The sequence below is a fragment of the Camellia sinensis genome, chromosome 3 (assembly GCF_055761805.1).
Source record: "Camellia sinensis isolate YWXY chromosome 3, ASM5576180v1, whole genome shotgun sequence".
Classification (NCBI taxonomy): Eukaryota; Viridiplantae; Streptophyta; class Magnoliopsida; order Ericales; family Theaceae; genus Camellia; species Camellia sinensis.
This window is the reverse complement of record NC_138963.1, coordinates 24,890,354-24,913,633: the sequence shown is the minus strand read 5'-3', so window position 1 is coordinate 24,913,633 and position 23,280 is coordinate 24,890,354. Positions and strand designations below refer to the sequence as shown.

Below are 23,280 nucleotides of genomic sequence, written 5' to 3'. Positions count from 1 at the left end.
CTTGCCGACAGCACCGTAACAGTACATCCATTGACATCACACTAAAGAAACTACTGGGCAAAGATTTTCGATTCTCACTTTCGAAAATATGTGAAAATTTGTGATTCTCGCCTTCCCATAACAGTTTCAATTTTGAATTTGGTTTAGTGCATTGATTGTCTGGATATAATATTATAACTAAGATCTCGTTTGTCAATCATACATTTTAGCTAAAAAATTTAAAAAGTCTTGTTATATCACTTTATTTACTTTTCTGTACATCTTTTCGTAAAAAATTACTAAAATTATATATTCCCAAACGAGACCTAAATAAAATCAAACAAATTAAATTTAAAACTATTTATGTTGAACAAAATCAATAAATTCATACTTTCATGATAAACAATTGTTTTGATTTTGAATTTGGTTCAATACTATAACTAATTAAAATTAAACAAGTTAAATTCCAAACTATTGATATTGAACAAAATTAATAAGTTCACTTCTATACTAAACAAATTCAACTAAGTCTCCGTTTGGGAAGTGAGTTGACTTTTTAGTTTTTTGGTTTTTTTGGCTATTCTAGCTTAGGCTAAAAAGTTTGGTTTGGGAAGGATTTTTTAGTTTTTTGACTTTTTTGACTTTTTTTGTGAGAGAAGAATGTAATGATTATGGGTTGGATATGATATTTTATTTTTTGTGGCTAAAATAGCTTATTTTATTTTTTGTGGCTAAAATAACCAAAAAAACCCCATTTAGCTCTTGCCAAACGGAGCCTAATTTGAACTCGTTAATGGTTGTGTAAATAGACAATTGGCAGAATATACACAATTATTTTACTTAATATTAATTTTACTTAAAGTTATTATTGTAATAAAAAGTTAATGTTCTAATAATGCATACTGAGAAAAACATGGTGTGTAAATAAAATTTCCCATATATTTTTTGAATTTGTGTGTGCATTTTAATTTTTTTAATTATATAGTAGTAATAAAATTAAGGCCAAGTTTGGGAAGATCCAAAAAAGTCAAAAAGTCAAAAAGTTACTCAAAAAGTCAAAAAGTTAACACTATTCACCAAAAGTCAACAATTACGGCTGCACAACTCCCAATTCAAATTTTTCCCTACAAATCAATTTTTACAATTTTTTATTACACATTTTTCAATAAAAAGTCAAAAAATTAACCCAAACATCTATATTTTCAATCTCAATTTTTTAGTCCAAAAAGACAAAAAGTACACTTTTTTAGTCTTCCTAAACTTGGCCTAAATATTTCTCCAAAATATTTTTTGTGAAGCATTTTAAAATTTCCAAACGGCAATTGTGGCAAATTAGCAATCGCGCGCATGTTAGTAAAGACCAACACCCACCTTCTAGGATACGCCTCAAGTACCGCTCACAGCTTTCTCATTTTCCTATATCCTTCTTCTCCGTTGTATTCTCTCCCGCCAAAAACCAGAGAGCGAATTTCAGGGCTGATTCGCAGAGTGAGTCACTGAGTCACCACCGATTTGAGATGTACGGAACTCACAGAGAGAGCATGAACTCGAACTCCAAGTATCGACCGAAGGAGAGTATCGACATTGCGAAAATCTTGGCCACATACTTTCCCGATATCGACTTGTCTGCCAATGAATCGAAGGTCAAGTTCAATCTCGCATCGAAGCTCGTTGCCTTCTTCTCTACTCCACCAGGACTCGATCTAGTTTCTCAGGTCTTCCTCTCTCTCTCTCTCTCTATGTATACAGAAACATACGTGTGGAGTTTGATATTGTAGAATTGGTGAGATCGTGAAACATGTTTGATGAGTTATAGCTATCGATTGAATGACTGTTTGTGGGAAAAAAATGGTGTTAAGCATCTCGAATCCCTTACCAATTATTTAATTTGATGAATAAAGAGCGAGATCTGTTCATTTAATGGAACTTGTATTAAATAAAGAAAGAGGCAAAATTTTCACCAAAATTAAGAATGAACCAAATCCTTCACTTAAATTTGAAGAAAATTTTTAAAAGTAAGGATTGGAGTGTTCCATGCCAGATTAACCTTTTAACCAAACCTTTTCACTCAATTTTGATGATAAAAAGAGAGTAAGGTTTGGAGATGCTCTAAAAAGGCTTATGAAAATTCAGCTGAGAAGAGTGAATTGTGTCGTTCGATCTAAACAATCCCTATATTACACTGCAGTAATTGCAAGAATAAATCAGCTTACAAAGAAAAAGAATATTGTTTCATGCCAAGGCATGAAGAGAAATTTACCCTTTCTACGAGGGATGTATGCCGTTGAAGTGTCCATACCCAAGTGAATCACTTTTGCTATATATGTGTATTGTTTGCTCACTTAATCGTATTTCCCATCTCCTTGCTAATTTTATATTTTCCAACACCCATGGTTTCCAATGTTGACAAAGTCTTCAACTAGAATTTACTTATAGTTATGGTTTCAGAGATTTCACCAATTTGAGGAAATTGATGTTTGAAGTATGTCAGCAGGTAAAAGATGATGATGACATATATTTTCTGTCACTAGACTTCCAACAGTTTCGAAAAATATGTGAACTTGAGGACTTTTATGCAGCTTTGGAGGAAAATCCCAAGGAAGCTTTGTCATGCATGAGTGCTGCAGTTCACAAGGTACAAAGTAAAAATTGGAGGGTCTGATTGATATTTCACTTTTTACATATGCACTGTTCTTGCCTTGGTTATTACAAACGTTGCGCTGGATGCAGGTTCTGTCTACTAAATGTGGGAATAACATGTTGGAGGACGGTGCAAAGATAAACATCCGTCTGCACAACTACCCTGAATCAATTATTGCTCTGAAAAACTTAAAAACAGCTTATATTGGTAACTCTAAGTTTCAGTTTAAAAAAAAATCAGCTTATATCGGCCCAGGAAAATCAAAGTTGAAGAAATTAAGATATGATATTATTTGCTTATATGACAGACAGGCTTGTATCTGTGCGTGGTACCGTTGTAAAAGTTAGCACTGTGAGGCCTCTTGTGGTACAAATGAGTTTTTATTGCAGCAAGTGTAGAGCTGACATTACATGCAACTTTCCTGATGGAAAATTTTCACCACCACTAACTTGCGGTATGCATGGCTGCAAGAGCAGAACTTTTAATCCAGTTAGATCTACTGCTCGACTCATAGACTTTCAGAAAATAAGGTAAGAACCTTGATGCCATCTTTGATGTTATTCTTGCATCTTACTTTGTTTTATAGTTTTTAAGTTTAATAAAAGAGCTCTCTCTCTCTCTCTCTCTCTCTCTCTCTCTCTCTTCCTAGACTTCAGGAGCTGCTGAAGTCTGAACATCATGAAGAAGGCCGGGTGCCTCGAACTGTAGAATGTGAACTGACTGAAGATCTTGTAGATGCATGTATCCCTGGAGATGTGGTTACAGTTACTGGCATCATAAGAGTGATAAACAATTACATGGATATTGGAGGAGGTACGACAATATGTTTTTTGATGCAACCCTTCTGGTTCTCAATGTTACTGTGTATGTAATTTAAGTCATCATCCATATGGTTTGTCACCTAATTGATGTGTTGCCTAGTGATTTATAATTTCCTTTCCATGCCTGTAGAACATTAAATAGTCAACATTATTGTGGATGCTCTTAGGGTTTGAGAGCACAACAAAGTGTAGTGCCTCAATCAATGATATGAAAATTTTTTCTCTGTAAGATTGAAGAGGAGAATAAACTGCTTATCTATTTGTATATCACACTTTGGTATGGTATCTGTTGCAATAATATCATTTTATGGATGCACATGCATGTAGTCCCCTAATTACACAGAAAAAATGTTAAAGGAGTTTCCATAAATGCGAGATATATTACACATGATTACATTCATTATTTGATTTCCAACATTATATGCACGTGTGACTTTTCAAAACATTAGAACGCTACTTGTTTTATTTTTCAATGACTTTGAGGAGTTGTGTATTTTAGTCAACAAGATTTTGAAGGGGGAAAAAAAAAAGATGGATTATAGAGAAATCATTGTTTAGTCTTTTTATTTTATTTTATAATTTTTCTGTCAAAATGTTCGAGTTCTATAATGTCAATGAGATTAAGCTGTATCTCTTTCACACCAGTTAGTGGCTCATTGCTGGGAAACTGATGACTCTTCTGCACTTCCAACTGCACATGAGTAAAATTTTTATACTGGAAGATAACATGCTTGGTCATGTACTCGTATCATCAATAGAAATGTGATGCAAACCACTGGTCATTGATATGGTTATTTCACTTTACAATTTTGTTCTTCCACAATTGCACCATAATGTTCTGGATTTTATATTGAAATTACTTTACTCATGATGGATTGTAGCACTGATATCTAGTTTGAACCACTGAACTATATTACCTCTACCAAAAGTAACTTCAACCATGGTTTGAATATTTCAGGAAAATCGAAAAGCAAGAATCAAGGATTATACTATTTGTACTTGGAAGTAGTTTCAATTAAAAATTCCAAGTCGCAATCTGTGTCTGAGGATTCGAAAGATACAAATGCTGATGCTAAAGCTACAGAGATGTTTGATTTATTTACATTTTCTCCAAAAGATTTGGAATTTATTGTAAAGTTCTCGGAGGAACATGGTTCAGATGTTTTCCGTCAAATACTTCAATCTATTTGCCCCTCCATCTATGGACATGAGCTCGTTAAAGGTATATATAAAAAATGTTTCCTTTGGTTGAAATGTCTCAAATCAGATGCCCATTCATCTTTTCCATAACATTTTGTCATAATAATTTTCCAGTCAAATGTTACAAAACAGTCCTTTAATCCGCCAGTTTTCACATTCATTTAAAACAGGTACAATAGCATTCCATAAGCCATTACTACTATGCTGCTCCTTAAAAAGTCAAAATATCATCTTCATGTAGTGTTATGTAACATTATGCCCTTGGTTAACCAGCAAAAATGATGATGTCGTGCATTGACACTAGCTTACTGTTCTCTCAACAGCTGGACTTACATTGGCACTGTTTGGAGGGGTGCGAAAGCATTCAATGGATCAGAACAAAGTCCCTGTCAGAGGAGACATTCATGTCATAATTGTTGGTATGCAAAACCCTAAAAAAAAAACTTGATTCATTTACAAGTCAATGATATGAGTGCAACTTGCAAGCAACTTCAGTGTGGGCAACACAAACTTGATTACTGCTAAAATTCACAATGCTAGGTGATCCTGGATTGGGAAAGAGCCAACTACTGCAAGCATCAGCTTCAATTTCTCCACGTGGCATTTATGTGTGTGGCAATGCCACTACAAATGCTGGTCTCACTGTTGCAGTGGTGAAGGATGCAATGACAAGTGACTATGCTTTTGAGGCTGGTAATTGTTTCCTTTCTCTCTTTTCTTTTTTGATGTACTCATAATGTTAAGGCCATCTTGCTTATACTGTTGCTTTTGGTTTTGAAAATAGTTGGTCTACCTATGATTTTAGTCATAATTGACTGGTGAATTTAACTAGCAGACATTGAAAATAGGTAACATTAAGACCCAAAAGAAGAAGAAGAAGAAGAAGAAGAAGAAGAAGAAGAAGAAGAATAAAAACCTTACCATGACACTAATGGCAAGAACAATTTTTGTCACCATTTTTTTAATTGAACTTTAAATATATATTACTTTATTAAAATGTGGAGGTTGCCTTGTAGCTTGTGGCCTGACAATTGGACATTCTAATAAGTTGACATGTCCACATTGGACACCTTCTTTATACTTGTCGGACATTTCTCAACATGGGATAGACACATGTCCAAATGTGTCCTATTATTTCAAAAAAAAAAAAAAATTGAGACTCAGGCTGTCACGACCCCATTCTGCCCCTAGTAGAATGGTGCCATGATGGCCAGTAATCCGAGATTACCGAAGGCCAGCTTACAAAGATTTACACACAATCAGAGTATATATATGGGGCTTACATGTGCGGAAGCAATAAATTTAGATCTAAGTAGTTCATAGGAGCTGTGCATAGATCAAATGAAATGACATACATCTTACCATAGTTTTACAACTTGAATACAAATAAAAATAAGTACATGATACATCTTGATCAAAAGGCTTCTCAAGCCGACATATACAAAATACATGAAATACAAAGCTAAGAAGCATAGTCTTCAAGATGCTACAAAATGGGAATCCAAAAACATCTTGCAAAACACAACTAGGCGTCACCGCCTTCTTGCTCGTCACCTACATATATATAAGGAGAGGGTGAGCTTGGGTACTCAGTGAATGATATTAGAAATAAAGGGTTAAATGAATGATATCCGAGATCTTTTGTAACAATTTATGTATTATTGATTTATTTATATTGATATCTATTACAATGATTCATGATTCCTATATATAGAAGAGGGTGAGTGTGTAGTAGGTAAGGAGTAGGTGAAGTGGAGGTGGTAGTGGTGTAGTGGGTTAGGTTTAGTGGAGTAGGTGAGGTGGTAGTGGTGTAGTGGGTTAGGTTTAGTGGAGTAGGTTTAAGTGGGTGAAGTAGGTGGAGAGTAGGTGGATTTTAACAGCCCCCCGCAAACTCAAGGGGGATAGGAACTAACCAACTTGAGTTTGGAGAGAGTAACAAAATAAGAAAATACATAAAAATAAAAAAGGATAGGAGACACTGTATGGTCGTGTCAGACCATTGGTGAAGACACTGAATGGTGGTGTCATAACGTTGTAGAGGACACTGTATGGGGGTGTCATAACGTTGTAGAGGACACTGTATGGTGGTGTCATAACGTTGTAGAAGACACTGTATGGGGGTGTCATAACGTTGTAGAGGACACTGTATGGTGGTGTCATAACGGTGTAGAGGACACTGGATGGCGGTGTCAGACCGATGTAGAAGACAGTTTATGGGGTCATGTCGGACCGTTGTAGCAGACAATGTTGTGACAGTTTACGGAGTCTTGCTGGACCCTTGTAGAAACTAACCGGAATCAATGTCGGGACAGTTTACTGAGTCTTGTCGGACCCTTGAAGGAGCTAACCGGAATCAATGTCGGGACAGTTTACAGAGTCTTGTCGGACCCTTGTAGAAACTAACCGGAATCAATGTCGGGACAGTTTACAGAGTCTTGTCGGACCCTTGAAAAGTCGCACCCTCAAAAGGTGTGCCCAATCTTTCAAAAGGCGTGCCCAAGTCATAAAAAGATGTGCCGGACATGATGGCGAGGCACGTGAGCGCCTTGGCTTGCGTGCCCGTTTTGTCGTCTGTCGGCAAGTGGCGCGCGATGCGCGGATCGGCCCTGGCTATTTAAACCAAGGTTGAGGCGGAGGCTGTGCATACCAGTCTGAAACCTCTGAAACTAACCCTTCTCTGAAAAAAACTCTGCCTCTTCGGAGAGAGAAACTTTGGAACACTTTGTAGCCCAGAAACCAACTGTAACATCTGAAACACTCTGTAACAACCCTTTCGGACATTATCCGTCTGAAATCGCTACTTCGCTGAAACACTTAGCAACCCAAAAACATGGCCTCTTCTTCCCGTCCAGCTACCCAGAACATGGCCTCCTCTTCCCGTGGTCTGCTCACGCTCTTTCCAGAACTGAACGAGTCCACAAGAGAAATAACTGGTGCGGTGGCCAGTGAACCTCAACCAAACACCTCTGGTTTTGCTCCGTTGAACTTTCCGATGCGGTCGGTGGAGCAAAAAATGGCGGTGCAAACTGATATTGAGGCCAATCAGTATATTCTGAAGTCATGTGTGGAAACCATGACTGCGGTCACAAACTTGTCCCACCGGCTGCAGAGCAGGACAAATGAGGTGCAACAGTTAAACTCCCAGCTGGCTCTGCTCCAACGCATGTATAAGGATGCGCGAGCAGAGATAAGTGTGCTAAAGACAGAAAACAAGGAGCTGAAGCGGAAGGCCACCGTGATGTTCCGTTTTGGAGGTCCGCCATATTCTGCAGTGGAGCAGTATGGGGGAGTGAACGTGCTCGGCGGCGTGGAAAACACGGAGGCAGCACCGTCAAGGGCCGCCCAGGACGGAGGCAAAAAGAAAAGACCGGCGGCAGAGTAGAGAAGAAGTGAGGGCGATGTGTGGCCGCTGCAGAAAAGAAAACAAATCTTTTGTTGTTGTTGTTGTTGTTGTTGTTTTTTTTTTTTTTTTTTTTTTGTGTAGAAATGTGAGCGGGGTTAATTCCCTGTCATGAATAAAACGATGTGTGGTTTGTTTGTGTTTATGATTTTTTTTTTATTTTTTTTATTTTTTATTATTATTATTATTATTTTTTTTTTGTACAGAGCAGAAATAAGAATAAAAAAAAAAGGATTAAAAAATAAAATGAAAGAAAAATAAAAAAAAAACAAAAGAAAGAAATAATAATAATATGTTTCACACCATAATAATAATAATAATAATAATAATAATAATAATAATAATAATAATATGTTTAAAAAGTGGGGCGGTGGAAAGAAATATATATATATATAAGATAAAGAGGGTTTGGGCGGTGGAGAATATGAAGATGGTTTTGAGTGGAGGATATTTTAGAATAGAAAAGGTTATATAATATATTTTTCTCTCCAATGTTCCCAAAAGCTGTCCGAGCATGCTCTGTCATATTCAAACTTATCTCAAATCTGGTTAACCTTTTCTCTGGTATCATCTTGCATATTTCTTCCCATACCTTGGCCCTTCATTTTCTCAGCATGGGCAAAATGAGTAACATTCTCATATAACAACTAGTTCAACTTTTCATTTCTTCTCTGCTGGTGACTGCTGATTCTGGAGAGCTGCAATCAGTACATGGCTTGCAAACTGGAGGATGGAAGTCTGAAACACTAATCCGAAATGTTTGCTGCTTCTCTTCATTTGAGGGAACATGGAGGAGAGCTTCCATAATAAGGATTTCCCAGTCACGTGACCGTAAAAATGAAAACCAGCTGTCATCTCCATTACGAACCGCCTTCAACTGAAAGATTCCAGAACCTTGGGGTCCAGAAACGGGAAATGAGCAAGATACAGAATGTCTCTTGTGAGCAACTGCAAGTGATGCATTGTACCAAGGACCTCTTACAATAGGCTCCCCAATGGCATCTATAATTGCCTGGTTTTTACTAGCTCTCTCCATGGCCTTGCTGCTACAGCCATGATAAATGATAAGGTCATCAAGGGCACTCAAAGCAACACCGCCGGTGAGGCAAATGAAGGCGCCGGAAACCGCCTTGCGACCCCATGATTTGGTCTTCGGTTCCGACTTCACCGAGCTGCTGCTGTTGCTGCTTGATGGAGTTCTCTTCAGGAAGGAGATTAGCCTCTTCCCCAACATCCCTCCGCTTCGCTCTCTCTCTGTCAACAGTGTTCTGGCGGCTGGACATCATCCGACGACAGGGATTTTTGAAGGAGAACCAAAACAGTGTGATGGGTTTACTTTTAGGAAGGCGATCTTGATTGGATGGACAGAGATGGGTCTGGCAGAGGTGAGGGGAGTGATGGAAGAACTATCAAAAGTGTACAAGCTGATTACTAAGAACTGCAACCATTTCTGCAATGATGCTTGTAGCAGATATTGGAATTTGTGGTAGCGGATGGAATTTGTGGCAGCGGAGTGAAGGTATGTGTAGAAAATTCTAGCGGACTAGGTTGAGGTCCGGCGGACGGCTAAGGTGAGGTTGCCGCCCGCCGGGGAAGCAAAAATATTAGGTTTTAAACCCGCTCTGATACCATGTAACAATTTATGTATTATTGATTTATTTATATTGATATCTATTACAATGATTCATGATTCCTATATATAGAAGAGGGTGAGTGTGTAGTAGGTAAGGAGTAGGTGAAGTGGAGGTGGTAGTGGTGTAGTGGGTTAGGTTTAGTGGAGTAGGTGAGGTGGTAGTGGTGTAGTGGGTTAGGTTTAGTGGAGTAGGTTTAAGTGGGTGAAGTAGGTGGAGAGTAGATGGATTTTAACATCTTTATCAAACAATACATAACTTGTACAAAATTAAGGGGTGAACCAAGTTCATCTATCAAGTCTTTCAAAGCTGCTTGGATGTTAATAACATCTACATAATACCAAACGATGACATTCCGGACAAACAAATCCACGCGGAAAACCGTTAGTGGCAAAACAAAGGGTGCAGTTGCATTATAGTCCCCTGACACTAAGGACTTTCAAAACAAGGGTGTAGTTGCATTATAGTCCCTTGGCATTAAGGACTTTCTCAGAATGTCATCAAACAATATAATACTTGATACAAAAATTAGGGATAATCATTCATGCTTGAACAAATACTTTTCCAAAACGAAACAAGTAAAACTTTATTAAACTTTATAACATAACTTTATTAAAAATACCACTCACATAGCTCTTCAAACGTCGGGATTAAAGTAAGGGTCCAAGTCCTACAAACACATAATACAGTCTACTGAATGCACTTCAAGAAGACAAGAAGAGATGCTTAAAGATGGGTATGAAATGCATTCCTGAAACAAGCTTTGCATGAGTGTAAATGATCTCGGCATTTCTTTCATGACTAGGTCGAGTCAAAGCAAAACATGCTGGAAGTTAAAATACTGTTTTTCATCTCGGGAAAAACATACCGGGTACCAACCAGGCCTTGGTCGAGGTCCCACACCTCTTAGCCGAGGTATGGTCCCGATGATCACATTCAGGGAAACGAAGTCTGGGGAAAATCTGGGTTTCCCTTGAAGAACATGAAGAATATGAACATGAAGAACATAAAGAACATGAATTCTAAAATCGTAACTTCTTTATTCAAAATCTGAGATTTTATGAGATGAGTTCGAAAACATGGACCTGGGTACCCATACTTGAAGATCTTATGAAAACAAACACAAAAACATAGATCTTGATACAAACTTTCGGATCAAAACATGGTTTTATTTCAAGAACACAAGAACATCATTTTCTCTTTCTAAAACAAGCTTTAAATCAATGCATGGCTCATGAATCATGCTAGATCATGCAATGTGATTGAATAAACATGAAGAACAACAAAAGTAAATCAAGAATCTAACCTCAAAACAAGAGTAAATCAAGAATCAAGATCTAACGGTTCAAGGTGCGAAGATCAAGCTTGGAAATCTAGTTCTCTTCATAAGAACTTCTTCTTCTTCCTAGAGCTTCTCTCTCTACCATGCAAAATATGACACAATGATATGTTTTCTCCCACTGCCGGCTGACTTAACCCTCTGCTGGGGTACGTGGCACTACCGGATTGGGGTTTCCTCCAAAAGGTGACTGAATGACAAGACAAGAGCATGACAAAGGGTGTTCAACAAGCAAGATGACATGGGCACTCTAACAAGGTAATGACCTCGGATCAAGACATAGGCTTCGGCAAGAAGGTTTTAATGATCTCGGCTAGGATGGATAACAATTGGCCTAGCTGTGTCACACCTCGGTCTAGGTCATACCAGTTCAGCAACAAGATCACTAGGTGCAAGAATCAAAGACCTAGGGTGTCTAGATGATAACATCTCGGCCTAGATGAAACATATCTCGGCCTAGGTGACGCACACCTCGGCCTAGATGACGACATCTCGGCCAATATGCCAGGGCGAAGGTGGAGGTCAACCAAAGTGGATTCCAAGATGGTCCTAGATATAAGAGGTTCAAGGGTGTGACCTAGGCTTAAGATGACGTCGGCCACACACACCAAGCAAGAAACAAAACATGCAAGCAACACTTAGACGAAACGAATCAAGGTTTGTAGATGCAAACTTAACAAGACAAATTCGTGTGAATGCTTGCGAGCATGACTAAGATAAAGTGAGGGTTGTTACATCCTTCCCCCCTTAAGGAAATTTGGTCCCCAAACTTGAGTTACCTTGCCCCACAAACAACTCCGGATGTCGGATTTTCATTTCTTCTTCCATTTCCTATGTAATGTTCTTTCCATTCAACTTTCACCATCGGTATTGACTTGTTCCTTAACCGCTTCACTTGCCTATCAAGAATCCGTATCGGCTTCTCCTCGTAACCCAAATCTTCATTAATCACAATCCCGAAATGATCAATCACATGCAATGGGTCTCGAATATACTTCCTCAACATCGAAACATGAAATACATTGTGGACTTGACTTAGTTCTGGCGCAAAGCAAGTCTGTAAGCAACGGGGTTAACTTTCTCAAGAATTTCGAATGGCCCAATATAACGAGGTGCTAATTTACCTTTCTTCCCAAATCTTGAAACTCTTTTCATCGGCGAAATCTTCAGGAATACATGATTCCCAACTCCAAATTCTAACTCTCTTCTTCTCTGGTCGGCGTAACTTACTTAGAAAATATGAAGAAGAAGAACTCCGAAAATATGAGGAAGAAGGAATATATTTCTGTTATATTCAAAACTTCTTATCTTACAAGACCAAATGACACTCCTTATATAGGAGATATTACAAACATCATCATAACCCATTATATGCCACTTACATATTATATATTACCACTATCTACCACTATCATATTATATACATGCCACTATCTACCACCAACACCACTATCATATTCTATACATGCCACTATCTACAACCAACACCACTATCATATTCTATACATACCACTATCTACCACCAACACCACTATCATATTCTATACATGCCACTATCTACCACCAACACCACTATCATATTATATGCATGAACACAATTTCCAGCACTCCCCCTCAAGCTGGTTTGAAGATATCTTCCATAGCCAGCTTGCTAGTCAGCTTATCAAATTGCTTCTTGTGTAGTCCCTTCGTTAGCACATCAGCTAATTGTTCACCTGTTGGAAGGTAGGTCATACAGATTATGCCAGCATTGATTTTCTCCTTGATGAAATGTTTATCCACTTCTATATGTTTTGTGCGATCATGTAGAACTGGATTATGAGCTATAGATATAGCTGCTTTGTTGTCACAATAGACCTTCATAGGTATCGGGTGAGAAAGCTTTAATTCTTCAAGAATTCTTTTAATCCACATTACTTCACAGATTCCATGGGCAACAGCTCTGAACTCTGCTTCTGCACTACTTCTAGCTACCACATTCTGTTTTTTACTCCGCCATGTAACTAGGTTCCCACCTACAAAGGAGCAGTATCCGGATGTTGATCTCCTGTCTGTAACACTTCCTGCCCAGTCTGCATCTGTGTATACTTCAACTTGAAGATGTCCATGTTTCTTGAATAGTAAGCCTCTCCCTGGAGTTCCTTTCAAATATTTTAAGATCTTATAAACGGCCTCAAAGTGCTCTGCCCCTGGTGAGTGCATGAACTGACTTACCATGCTGACTGCAAAGGCAATATCAGGCCGCGTATGAGACAAGTAAATCAATTTCCCTACAAGTCGCTGATATTGTTCTCTCTCTTTGACTTCTTCAGCCTTAGCAGCTTGTAACTTCAAGTTAGGCTCGATCGGAGTCTCCGCCATCTTACAACCAAGCATACCTGTTTCTCCAAGGAGATCAAGAACATATTTTCTCTGATTAACGAATATACCTTCCTTGGATCTTGCAAATTCCATTCCGAGGAAATACTTGAGGGCTCCCAGATCCTTAATGTGAAATTCTTTTGCGAGTTTCTCTTTGAGGGCTGCTAACTCTGCTTCATCATTACCAGTTAAAATGATGTCATCAACATAAACAATCAAAATTGCAATTTTACTGTTTTTTGAATGTTTATAAAATATTGTGTGATCTGCTTGACTCTGCGAGAAGCCACAACTGATAACTGCCTTCCCAAAGCGTTCAAACCACGCTCTTGGTGATTGTTTGAGTCCGTATAATGACTTGTTCAATCTGCATACTCTGTCACTTCCAAGTCTCTGCTCAAATCCCGGCGGTAGGCTCATGAACACCTCCTCTTCAAGATCACCATTGAGAAATGCATTTTTAATGTCAAGTTGATGTAGAGGCCAATCTGAATTTACTGCAAGAGATAACAGTACTCTGATGGAATTTATTTTAGCAACAGGAGCAAACGTCTCCTGATAGTCGATCCCATAAGTTTGAGTGAAGCCTTTAGCTACCAGTCTCGCCTTGTATCTCTCAACGCTTCCATCTGCGTTACATTTTATCGTAAACACCCATTTACACCCAACTGTTTTCTTGTCTTTGGGTAGATCAACTATCTCCCAAGTACCACTTCTCCTTAAAGCATTCATCTCCTCCATGACTGCTAATTTCCAATTCGGATCATCCAATGCTTCCTGTATATTCCTTGGAACAAACAAGTGTGAAATCCTAGATGTGAAAGCTCTATGGTTTTTAGACAGTCTTTGATAGGAGAGGTAATTTGCAATAGGATGTTTAATGCAATTTCGGACACCTTTCCTAATTGCTATAGGTACATCAAGGTCGGAAATAGAAGGAATAGGATTACCTAAAATTTCGATGCCAGAACTCGGGTGGACATTCGGGTCATTAGGATGGACATTCGGGTCATTATTCCTCAGATGAAATCGCTTCCTAGTATAAACCTGAAGCTCAGGATTTAGATCATTTTGTAGTACTTCTCCCCCTAAACAAGAATCTTCTTGACTAGGCACCATAGAACTTGGTTCTCCTAAGTGATCATTATCAGACAGATGTGGTTTTTGTGTAGGATAAATGACATTGGGGAGCGGGATAGAAATATCCCAAAAACGGTCTTCTACTCCACTTGTCTCCCCCTGAAGAGAAGTGTTGGGGAAATAGGATTTTGTTTCCACAAATGACACATCCATACTCACATGAAATTTCTTGTTTTGAGGATCGAAGCACTTATACCCCTTTTTGTTTGAGGAATAACCCAAAAAAACACATTTTATAGCACGGGGGTCAAGTTTTGAACGAAATTGACTGGGAACATGAACATAGGCAGTACATCCAAAAACTTTGGCGGGTAAATCAGAAAACAACCTCGTGTCAGGAAAAAAGGTTTTGAGACAATCAAAAGGTGTTTTGTATGTTAACACCTTTGTAGGCATCCTGTTTATCAAATAAGAGGCTGTTAAAATTGCTTCACCCCATAAATATTTAGGAACATGCATGTAAAACATTATAGCACGTGCTATTTCAAGTAGATGTTTATTTTTTCGTTCTGCAATGCCATTTTGTTGAGGGGTATCCCGACATGTAGATTGATGAAAAATCCCATTTTTTTCCAAAAACTCACCCAACTGCTCATTGAAATATTCTGTTCCATTATCAGAATGTAAAATACCAATTTTGGTTTGAAATTGGTTTTCAATCATATTGTAAAAATTTGTGAATAAATTTTTCACGTCAGATTTTTTATTCATCAAATAAATCCAACATAAGCGGGTATGGTCATCAATAAATGTAACAAACCATCTTTTACCAGAAAGAGTAGTGATTTTAGAAGGGCCCCAAACATCACTATGAATCAAATAAAAAGGTTTTGAAGCCTGGTAAGGTTTTGGCAAATAAGTAGAGCGATGAAATTTTGCAAAAATGCAACTTTCACAATGAAAAGAAGAACAATCAATCCCTTTAAATAATTCTGGAAATAAATGTTTCAGATAAAGAAAACTAGGATGTCCTAGCCTATAGTGCCATAGCATTATTTTTTCTCGAACAGAGATTGAACTGGTACTATTAAAGCTCTGAGCTTTTTTATTACTAACAGGTACTTCATCAAAGTAGTAAAGACCTTCAAGCATCCTAGCACGCCCAATCATCATCCCCGAGTTCTGGTCCTGAAATTCACAATGAGATTCAAAAAATGTAACACGACAATTAGAATCCTTAGATAGTTTACTGACAGACAAAAGGTTACAGGCTAAGTTGGGGACGTGAAGAACAGCATTGAGATTAATTTTCTCAGTTAGTTTAATAAATCCTTTTCCTGCAATAGGTGAAAAACTACCATCGGCTATTCTGATTTTGTCATGACCAGAACAAGGGAAATAGGTACTAAATAAATGGGAAAAACTAGTCATGTGATCGGAGGCACCGGAATCTATGATCCACGGAGAGAAGTTTAGGCAAGAGAAGGCTTTAGGATTTCTACCTGTTTGTGCCAACAAAACACTAGGAGTACCGGTTGAGGAGTTGGATTTTATCAGCTTTAAGAGTTGATCAATCTGCTCTTTGTTGAAGGGACCTGAATCGGCTTCATTAGCGGTAGGAAAGCCACGATTCTTCTCTCCTTGTTTGCTGCTTTTCCAGTTGGCAGGTTTGCCATGAATCTTCCAACACGTTTCGCGTGTATGGCGAGGCTTGTTGCAAAAATCACACCAGACCCGTGGCTTATCATCAAACCTGCGCTGGTAACTTGCAGCCTTGTTGGCCGCAGCATCGCTAATTAAAGCAGAAATTTCAATTGATTCACCATTACCTTTTTTCTTAAGCATGACGCTCCTTCGGCTCTCTTCCCTTCTGACTTCGGCAAATACTTCGCCAATGGATGGGAGAGGAGGTCTGCCAATAATTCTTCCTCGCACTTCATCGAACTCAATGTTGAGGCCGGCAAGAAACTTGTAAATACGGCTGTCTTCCACAGTTTTCTTGTGGTGGTTGCAGTCGTCAACCGATTTCCATTCGTATGTGTTGAAGATGTCAAGATCCTGCCACAACCTTTTCAACGAATTGAAATATTTGGTGACGGAATCATCTCCTTGACGAATCTCTCCCAACTTCAAAGTTAATTCGAAAACTTGAGATTGATTTCCTAGGTCAGAATACATCTGACTAACATTATCCCACAATTCTTGTGCAGTAGTATAGCACATGTAATTAGAGCTTATATCCTCCTCCATGGAATTGACCAACCATGTCATAACCATGGAGTTTTCAGCGTCCCAATTGTCGAACAGCGGATCATTAACAGCAAGAGCCTTCTTGTCACCAGTGATGTAACCGATCTTTCCTTGCCCACGGATATACATCCGGACAGATTGTGACCAGCGGAGAAAATTATCACCATTTAGGCGGATGGTGGTGATTTGGACAGAGTGAGAGTTGGACGTTTTCACCGGAATGGCAGCGGCAGGGGTTGAAGTGGTTCCGGACGTGACTTCCGACATGACTATGACGGTTTTAGGGCTGCTGTGTTTTTTGTTGCTTTGATACCAACTTAGAAAATATGAAGAAGAAGAACTCCGAAAATATGAGGAAGAAGGAATATATTTCTGTTATATTCAAAACTTCTTATCTTACAAGACCAAATGACACTCCTTATATAGGAGATATTACAAACATCATCATAACCCATTATATGCCACTTACATATTATATATTACCACTATCTACCACTATCATATTATATACATGCCACTATCTACCACCAACACCACTATCATATTCTATACATGCCACTATCTACAACCAACACCACTATCATATTCTATACATACCACTATCTACCACCAACACCACTATCATATTCTATACATGCCACTATCTACCACCAACACCACTATCATATTATATGCATGAACACAATTTCCAGCAAACTTTTTTGGCGACTCTGAGCAGTTTTGATTCTTTGCTGGATAAGCTTAATCTTCTCGGTTGTCATTTGAACTAACTCGGGACCAATAAAAGCTTTGTCTCCTACCTCGGTCCAACATATCGGCGATCTGCACTTCTTTCCATACAAAGCTTCATACGGCGCCATGCCAATGCTAGCTTGATAACTGTTGTTGTAGGCAAATTCCACTAATGGCAAATGCACTTCCCAACTTCCTTTGAAGTCCAATACACATAGTCTAAGCATATCTTCAAGTGTCTGAATTGTTCTCTCTGTTTGTCCATCGGTTTGGGGATGGAAAGCTGTGCTAAACCTCAACTCGGCTCCCAAAGCTCTTTGTAGACTCTGCCAAAATCTAGAAACAAACTTCGGATCTCGGTCTGAGACAATGGATATCGGTACTCCATGAAGTCTCACAATCTCGGTCATATACAATGAAGCAAGTCGATCGGCATTAAATGTAGTCTTAACAGGCAATAAGTGTGCTGACTTAGTTAACTTATCAATTATAACCCAAATTGAATCCATACCTTTTTGTGTCCTCGGCAAACCAACCACAAAATCCATGGAGATGTGCTCCCATTTCCACTCAGGAATTGACAAGGGTTGAAGAAGTTCTGCTGGCCTCTGATGCTCTGCTTTCACTTGTTGGCAATATAGACACTGAGATACGAACTCGGCTATCTCTCTTTTCATATTTGGCCACCAAAAAGTTTGCTTCACGTTTTGGTACATCTTGGTATTTCCTGGATGAATGGCAAATTTGGAACCATGAGCTTCCTGTAAAATTCTTCTTTTCAACTCGGGGACGTCGGCCACGCACAATCTTCCTTCAAACCTAAGTACTTGATTCTCAACGGTGTACCTTGACCTCGGCTTGGTGACAAATTCATCAATCACCCTTTTTAAGAATTCATCCTCCATCTGCCTGGTCTTCACTTCCTCAATAATAGTCGGCTCCACTGCAATCATTACTAAACATGCCAAACTCCCAACTAATTTCCTGCTTAAAGCGTCGGCCACCGAGTTTGCTTTACCCGGATGGTACTGAATTTGCATATCGTAGTCTTTCAATAACTCAAGCCACCTTTTTTGCCTCATATTTAATTCCTTTTGGGTGAACAAGTACTTCAAGCTCTTGTGATCTGTGAAAACTTGGCAAGAAGCTCCATACAAGTAATGACACCAAATCTTCAAGGCAAATACTACGGCTGCCAATTCTAGATCATGGGTGGGATAGTTCTTCTCATGGGGTTTCAATTGACGAGATGCGTATGCTATGAGTTTACCCCCTTGCATTAATACACAACCCAAACCCTTATGTGACGCATCACTATAAATTTGAAATTCCTCATTACCTGATGGTAGTACAAGAACTGGTGCTATAACTAACCTCGTCTTGAGTTCCTGGAAGGCTGCGTCTCTACCCTCGGTCCATTCGTATGTCACTCCCTTTTGAGTCAGTTGTGTCAATGGTACTGCAATCTTCGAGAAGTCCTTCACAAACTTCCTATAATAACCTGCCAAAACCAGAAAACTACGAACCTTAGACACATTAGTCGGCCTTGGCTAATTCACAATGGCTTCAACTTTGCTAGGATCAGCTGAAATACTTTCTTCATTAATCACATGCCCTAAAAATGAAATGCTGGAAAGCCAAAACTCACACTTGCTAAGCTTGGCATACAACTTTCTGTCCCTCAAAATTTGTAGGGCTAGTCTCAAATGCTTCTCATGCTCAACTCCACTCTTGGAATAGATCAATATATCGTTGATGAAAACAACCACAAACTCATCTAGGTATGGCTTAAAGACTTTATTCATCAAATCCATAAATCCTGTAGGAGCATTAGTCACTCCAAAAGGCATTACCAATAATTCGTAGTGGCCATATCTCGTCCGAAAAGTAGTCTTCTCAACATCCTCGGTGATTGTCGTAATTCTATCTCTTCCTCTGGCTCTCTCCTAAACTCTGGTACCGGTTCAAGTTAGCTTCTGCAAGGATGGCCTTGTCCAATACTCCGGCGTAAGTCGGCATGTTAACTCGATCTTGTATCGGCCCATGAAGCGCACTTTCAAACTCTCTAGCCTTTCTATATTCATCATTGACCATATGAGGCGCATATCTCACCAACTCGGTAAAAGCACGGTCGTATTCTGCCACTGTCTTGTTGCCTTGTGTTAGAGTCTGGAACTCTGTGGTCTTGCGATCTCGGACACTGAGGGGAAAATGCTTGTTGTAAAACAACTCCAAAAATCTGGCCCAAGTCAAGCCTGGATTGCCTTCTCGGATCATTATCCACCATCTTCGTGCGTCGTCGTCCAACGTGAATGCTGCCAATGACACCTTCTGAGCGTCGGTGCTGGGAAAAATCTCAAACAACTTCTCCATTTCCAAAACCCACGCTTCGGCTTTCATTGACTCTATACCCCCTTGGTATCTCGCGCGGGTTCATCTTCTTGAACTCTTTGATCAAGGTTATCGTGCCGTCCCCATATAAAGCTTGCTGTGGAGGCACTTGCGGCACTGGAGGAGGCGGAGGCGGAACTGCATGTCGGCCGTTTGTCTGCTCGGCCTGGGTGGAGGTAGTACTAGTGTCTTGTGGCCTGGGCTGTCTCAACTCATGGACCAAACTTTCGACCCACCTTTCCAGTCTATCTAATCTGTTCTCAGGATGATCTCGGCCAACCGGAGGTCTACCCCTTCTCATGATGCTAGGAGTATGCAAAATATGACTTTAAAACAAAATGAGCAAATAGACATGTATGCAAGTAACAAACAATCGTGCCGAGATGATGCACATCTTGTCGAGTAGCAAGCAATATGATGCAGTCCTAATATCATTCTAAGGGAAATCCTATGCTCCTTAGGACTAAAAGTGTGTGAATAACGTACTATAAGGAATAAGGAATCGGTGCTCTGATACCAATCTGTCACGACCCCATTCCACCCCTAGTAGAATGGTGCCATGATGGCCAGTAATCCGAGATTACCGAAGGCCAGCTTACAAAGATTCGCACACAATTAGAGTATACATATGGGGCTTACATGTGCGGAAGCAATAAATTTAAATCTAAGTAGTGCATAGGAGCTGTGCATAGATCAAATGAAACGACATACATCTTAACATAGTTTTACAATTTGAATACAAATAAAAATAAGTACATGATACATCTTGATCAAAAGGCTTCTCAAGCCGACATATACAAAATACATGAAATACAAAGCTAAGAAGCTTAGTCTTCAAGATGCTACAAAATAGGAATCCAAAAACATCTTGCAAAACACAACTAGGCGTCACCGCCTTCTTGCTCGTCACCTACATATATATAAGGAGAGGGTGAGCTTGGGTACTCAGTGAATGACATTAGAAATAAAGGGTTAAATGAATGATATCCGAGATCTTTATCAAACAATACATAACTTGTACAAAATCAAGGGGTGAACCAAGTTCATCTATCAAGTCTTTCAAAGCTTCTTGAATGTTAATAACATCTATATAATACCAAACGATGACATTCCGGACAAACAAACCCACGTGGAAAACCGTCAGTGGCAAAACAAAGGGTGCAGTTGCATTATAGTCCCCTGGCACTAAGGACTTTCAAAACAAGGGTGCAGTTACATTATAGTCCCCTGGCACTAAGGATTATCAAAACAAAGGTGCAGTTGCATTATAGTCCCTTGGCACTAAGGACTTTCCTAGAATGTCATCAAACAATATAATACTTGATACAAAAATTAGGGATAATCATTCATACTTGAACAAACACTTTTCCAAAACGAAACAAGTAAAACTTTATCAAACTTTATAACATAGCTTTATTAAAAATACCACTCACATAGCTCTTCGAACATCGGGGTTAAAGCAAGGGTCCAAGTCCTACAAACACATAATACAGTCTACTGAATGCACTTCAAGAAGACAAGAAGAGATGCTCAAAGATGGGTATGAAATGCATTCCTGAAACAAGCGTTGCATGAGTGTAAATGATCTCAGCATTTCTTTCAAGACTAGGTCGAGTCAAAACAAAACATGTTGGAAGTTAAAACACTGTTTTTCATCTCGGGGAAAACATGTCGGGTACCAACCAGGCCTTGGCCGAGGTCCCACACCTCTTAGCCGAGGTATGGTCCCGATGACCACATTCAGGGAAACGAAGTCTGGGGAAAATCTGGGTTTCCTTTGAAGAACATGAAGAATATGAACATGAAGAACATAAAGAACATGAATGCTAAAATCATAACTTCTTTATTCAAAATCTGAGATTTCATGAGATGAGTTCGAAAACATGGACCTGGGTACCCATACTTGAAGATCTTATGAAAACAAACACAAAAACATAGATCTTGATACAAACTTTCGGATCAAAACATAGTTTTATTTCAAGAACACAAGAACATCATTTTCTCTTTCTAAAACAAGCTTTAAATCAATGCAAGACTCATGAATCATGCTAGATCATGCAATGTGATCGAATAAACATGAAGAACAACAAGAGTAAATCAAGAATCTAACCTCAAAACATAGATCTAACGGTTCAAGATGCGAAGATCAAGCTTGGAAATCTAGTTCTCTTCGTAAGAACTTCTTCTTCTTCCTCTTCTTAGAGCTTCTCTCTCTACTATGCAAAATATGACACATAATGATATGTTTTCTCCCATTGCCGGCTGACTTAACCCTCTGCTGGGGCACGTGGCACTACCGGATTGGGGTTTCCTCCAAAAGGTGACTGAATGACAAGATAAGAGCATGACAAAGGGTGTTCAACAAGCAAGATGACATGGGCACTCTAACAAGGTAATGACCTCGGATCAAGACATAGGCTTCGGCAAGAAGGTTTTAATGATTTCGGCTAGGATGGATAACAATTGGCCTAGCTGTGCCACACCTCGGTCTAGGTCATACCAGTCCAGCAACAAGATCACGAGGTGCAAGAATCAAAGACCTAGGGTGTCTAGATGATAACATCTCGGCCTAGATGAAACATATCTCGGCCTAGGTGACGCATACCTCGGCCTAGATGATGACATCTCGGCCAATATGCTAGGGCGAAGGTGGAGGTCAACCAAAGTGGATTCCAAGATGGTCCTAGATATAAGAGGTTCAAGGGTGTGACCTAGGCTTAAGATGACGTCGGCCACACACACCAAGCAAGAAACAAAACATGCAAGCAACACTTAGACGAAACGAATCAAGGTCTGTAGATGCAAACTTAACAAGACAAATTCGTGTGAATGCATGCGAGCATGACTAAGATAAAGTGAGGGTTGTTACACAGGCACTTGGGAGACATTGTCCATGACTCAGGCACATACGAAAACATTACAATTTTGAACAAAATAATTTAGAATAATGATAAAAGAAAAACAATGTAGATTTATTTACCTATTAATCTGTCCTTTAAATTTTTGAAATTAGTGTTATGTTGTATTTTTTTTTAATTATCTTTGAATGGGGTATTCATATATATATGACGCATCATTCATAAAACTTTATATTTCGCAAGTTTCCCATGTGTTGTGTCCTGTATTTTTTGAGAAGTGTCGTTGTGTTAGTGTCGTGTTTGCATCCGTGCTTCTTAGAGCACATCTAACCATTATCAACTACTTGAAAGTGATGACACCCATTTCTAAACAATGGCTTTTACAGGAAGCTTTAATGGCCTGCTCTCTAGTTGATAATAGTAGGAATCCTCCAATTTGTCTTTTCTTCCTTTATGAATAATATTACAATGGCCTTGCAGTTTGTGTTAGAAAATGAGAAGTACACTGAAATAATTTGAAGTTTTCGAGCACAAACAATTCCAATAATAAGGCTACACGTCATGGTGTTAAAATTTACATAATCCATGCCGATCTCG

General features: G+C 39.1%; 2 protein-coding genes across 4 annotated transcripts in view; one reads left to right on the top strand and one right to left on the bottom strand.

Moving 5' to 3' along the window:
- Positions 1–1,394: 1,394 nt before the first annotated feature.
- Positions 1,395–23,280, top strand: part of MCM8 (minichromosome maintenance 8) — a 32,637-nt gene continuing 10,751 nt past the window's right edge. The window contains exons 1-8 of one of the 3 annotated variants that reach the window (XR_014362894.1): positions 1,395–1,694; positions 2,474–2,614; positions 2,710–2,827; positions 2,928–3,150; positions 3,270–3,433; positions 4,400–4,663; positions 4,965–5,060; positions 5,182–5,334. Coding sequence is in view for 1 of the 3 variants with exons in the window: in XM_028256871.2 (XP_028112672.2) it covers positions 1,497–1,694; positions 2,474–2,614; positions 2,710–2,827; positions 2,928–3,150; positions 3,270–3,433; positions 4,400–4,663; positions 4,965–5,060; positions 5,182–5,334 (1,357 nt within the window). In the remaining 2 variants the exon portion in view is untranslated. The remainder of the gene's footprint in view (positions 1,695–2,473; positions 2,615–2,709; positions 2,828–2,927; positions 3,151–3,269; positions 3,434–4,399; positions 4,664–4,964; positions 5,061–5,181; positions 5,335–23,280) is intronic. The other 2 variants (XM_028256871.2, XM_082917447.1) reach the window with 2 other exon arrangements.
- On the bottom strand, positions 8,643–9,374 carry LOC114308425 (uncharacterized). The gene has a single exon (XM_028254011.2). The coding sequence runs from the start codon at positions 9,273–9,275 to the stop codon at positions 8,694–8,696; it is 582 nt and encodes a 193-aa protein (XP_028109812.2). The 5' UTR covers positions 9,276–9,374; the 3' UTR covers positions 8,643–8,693.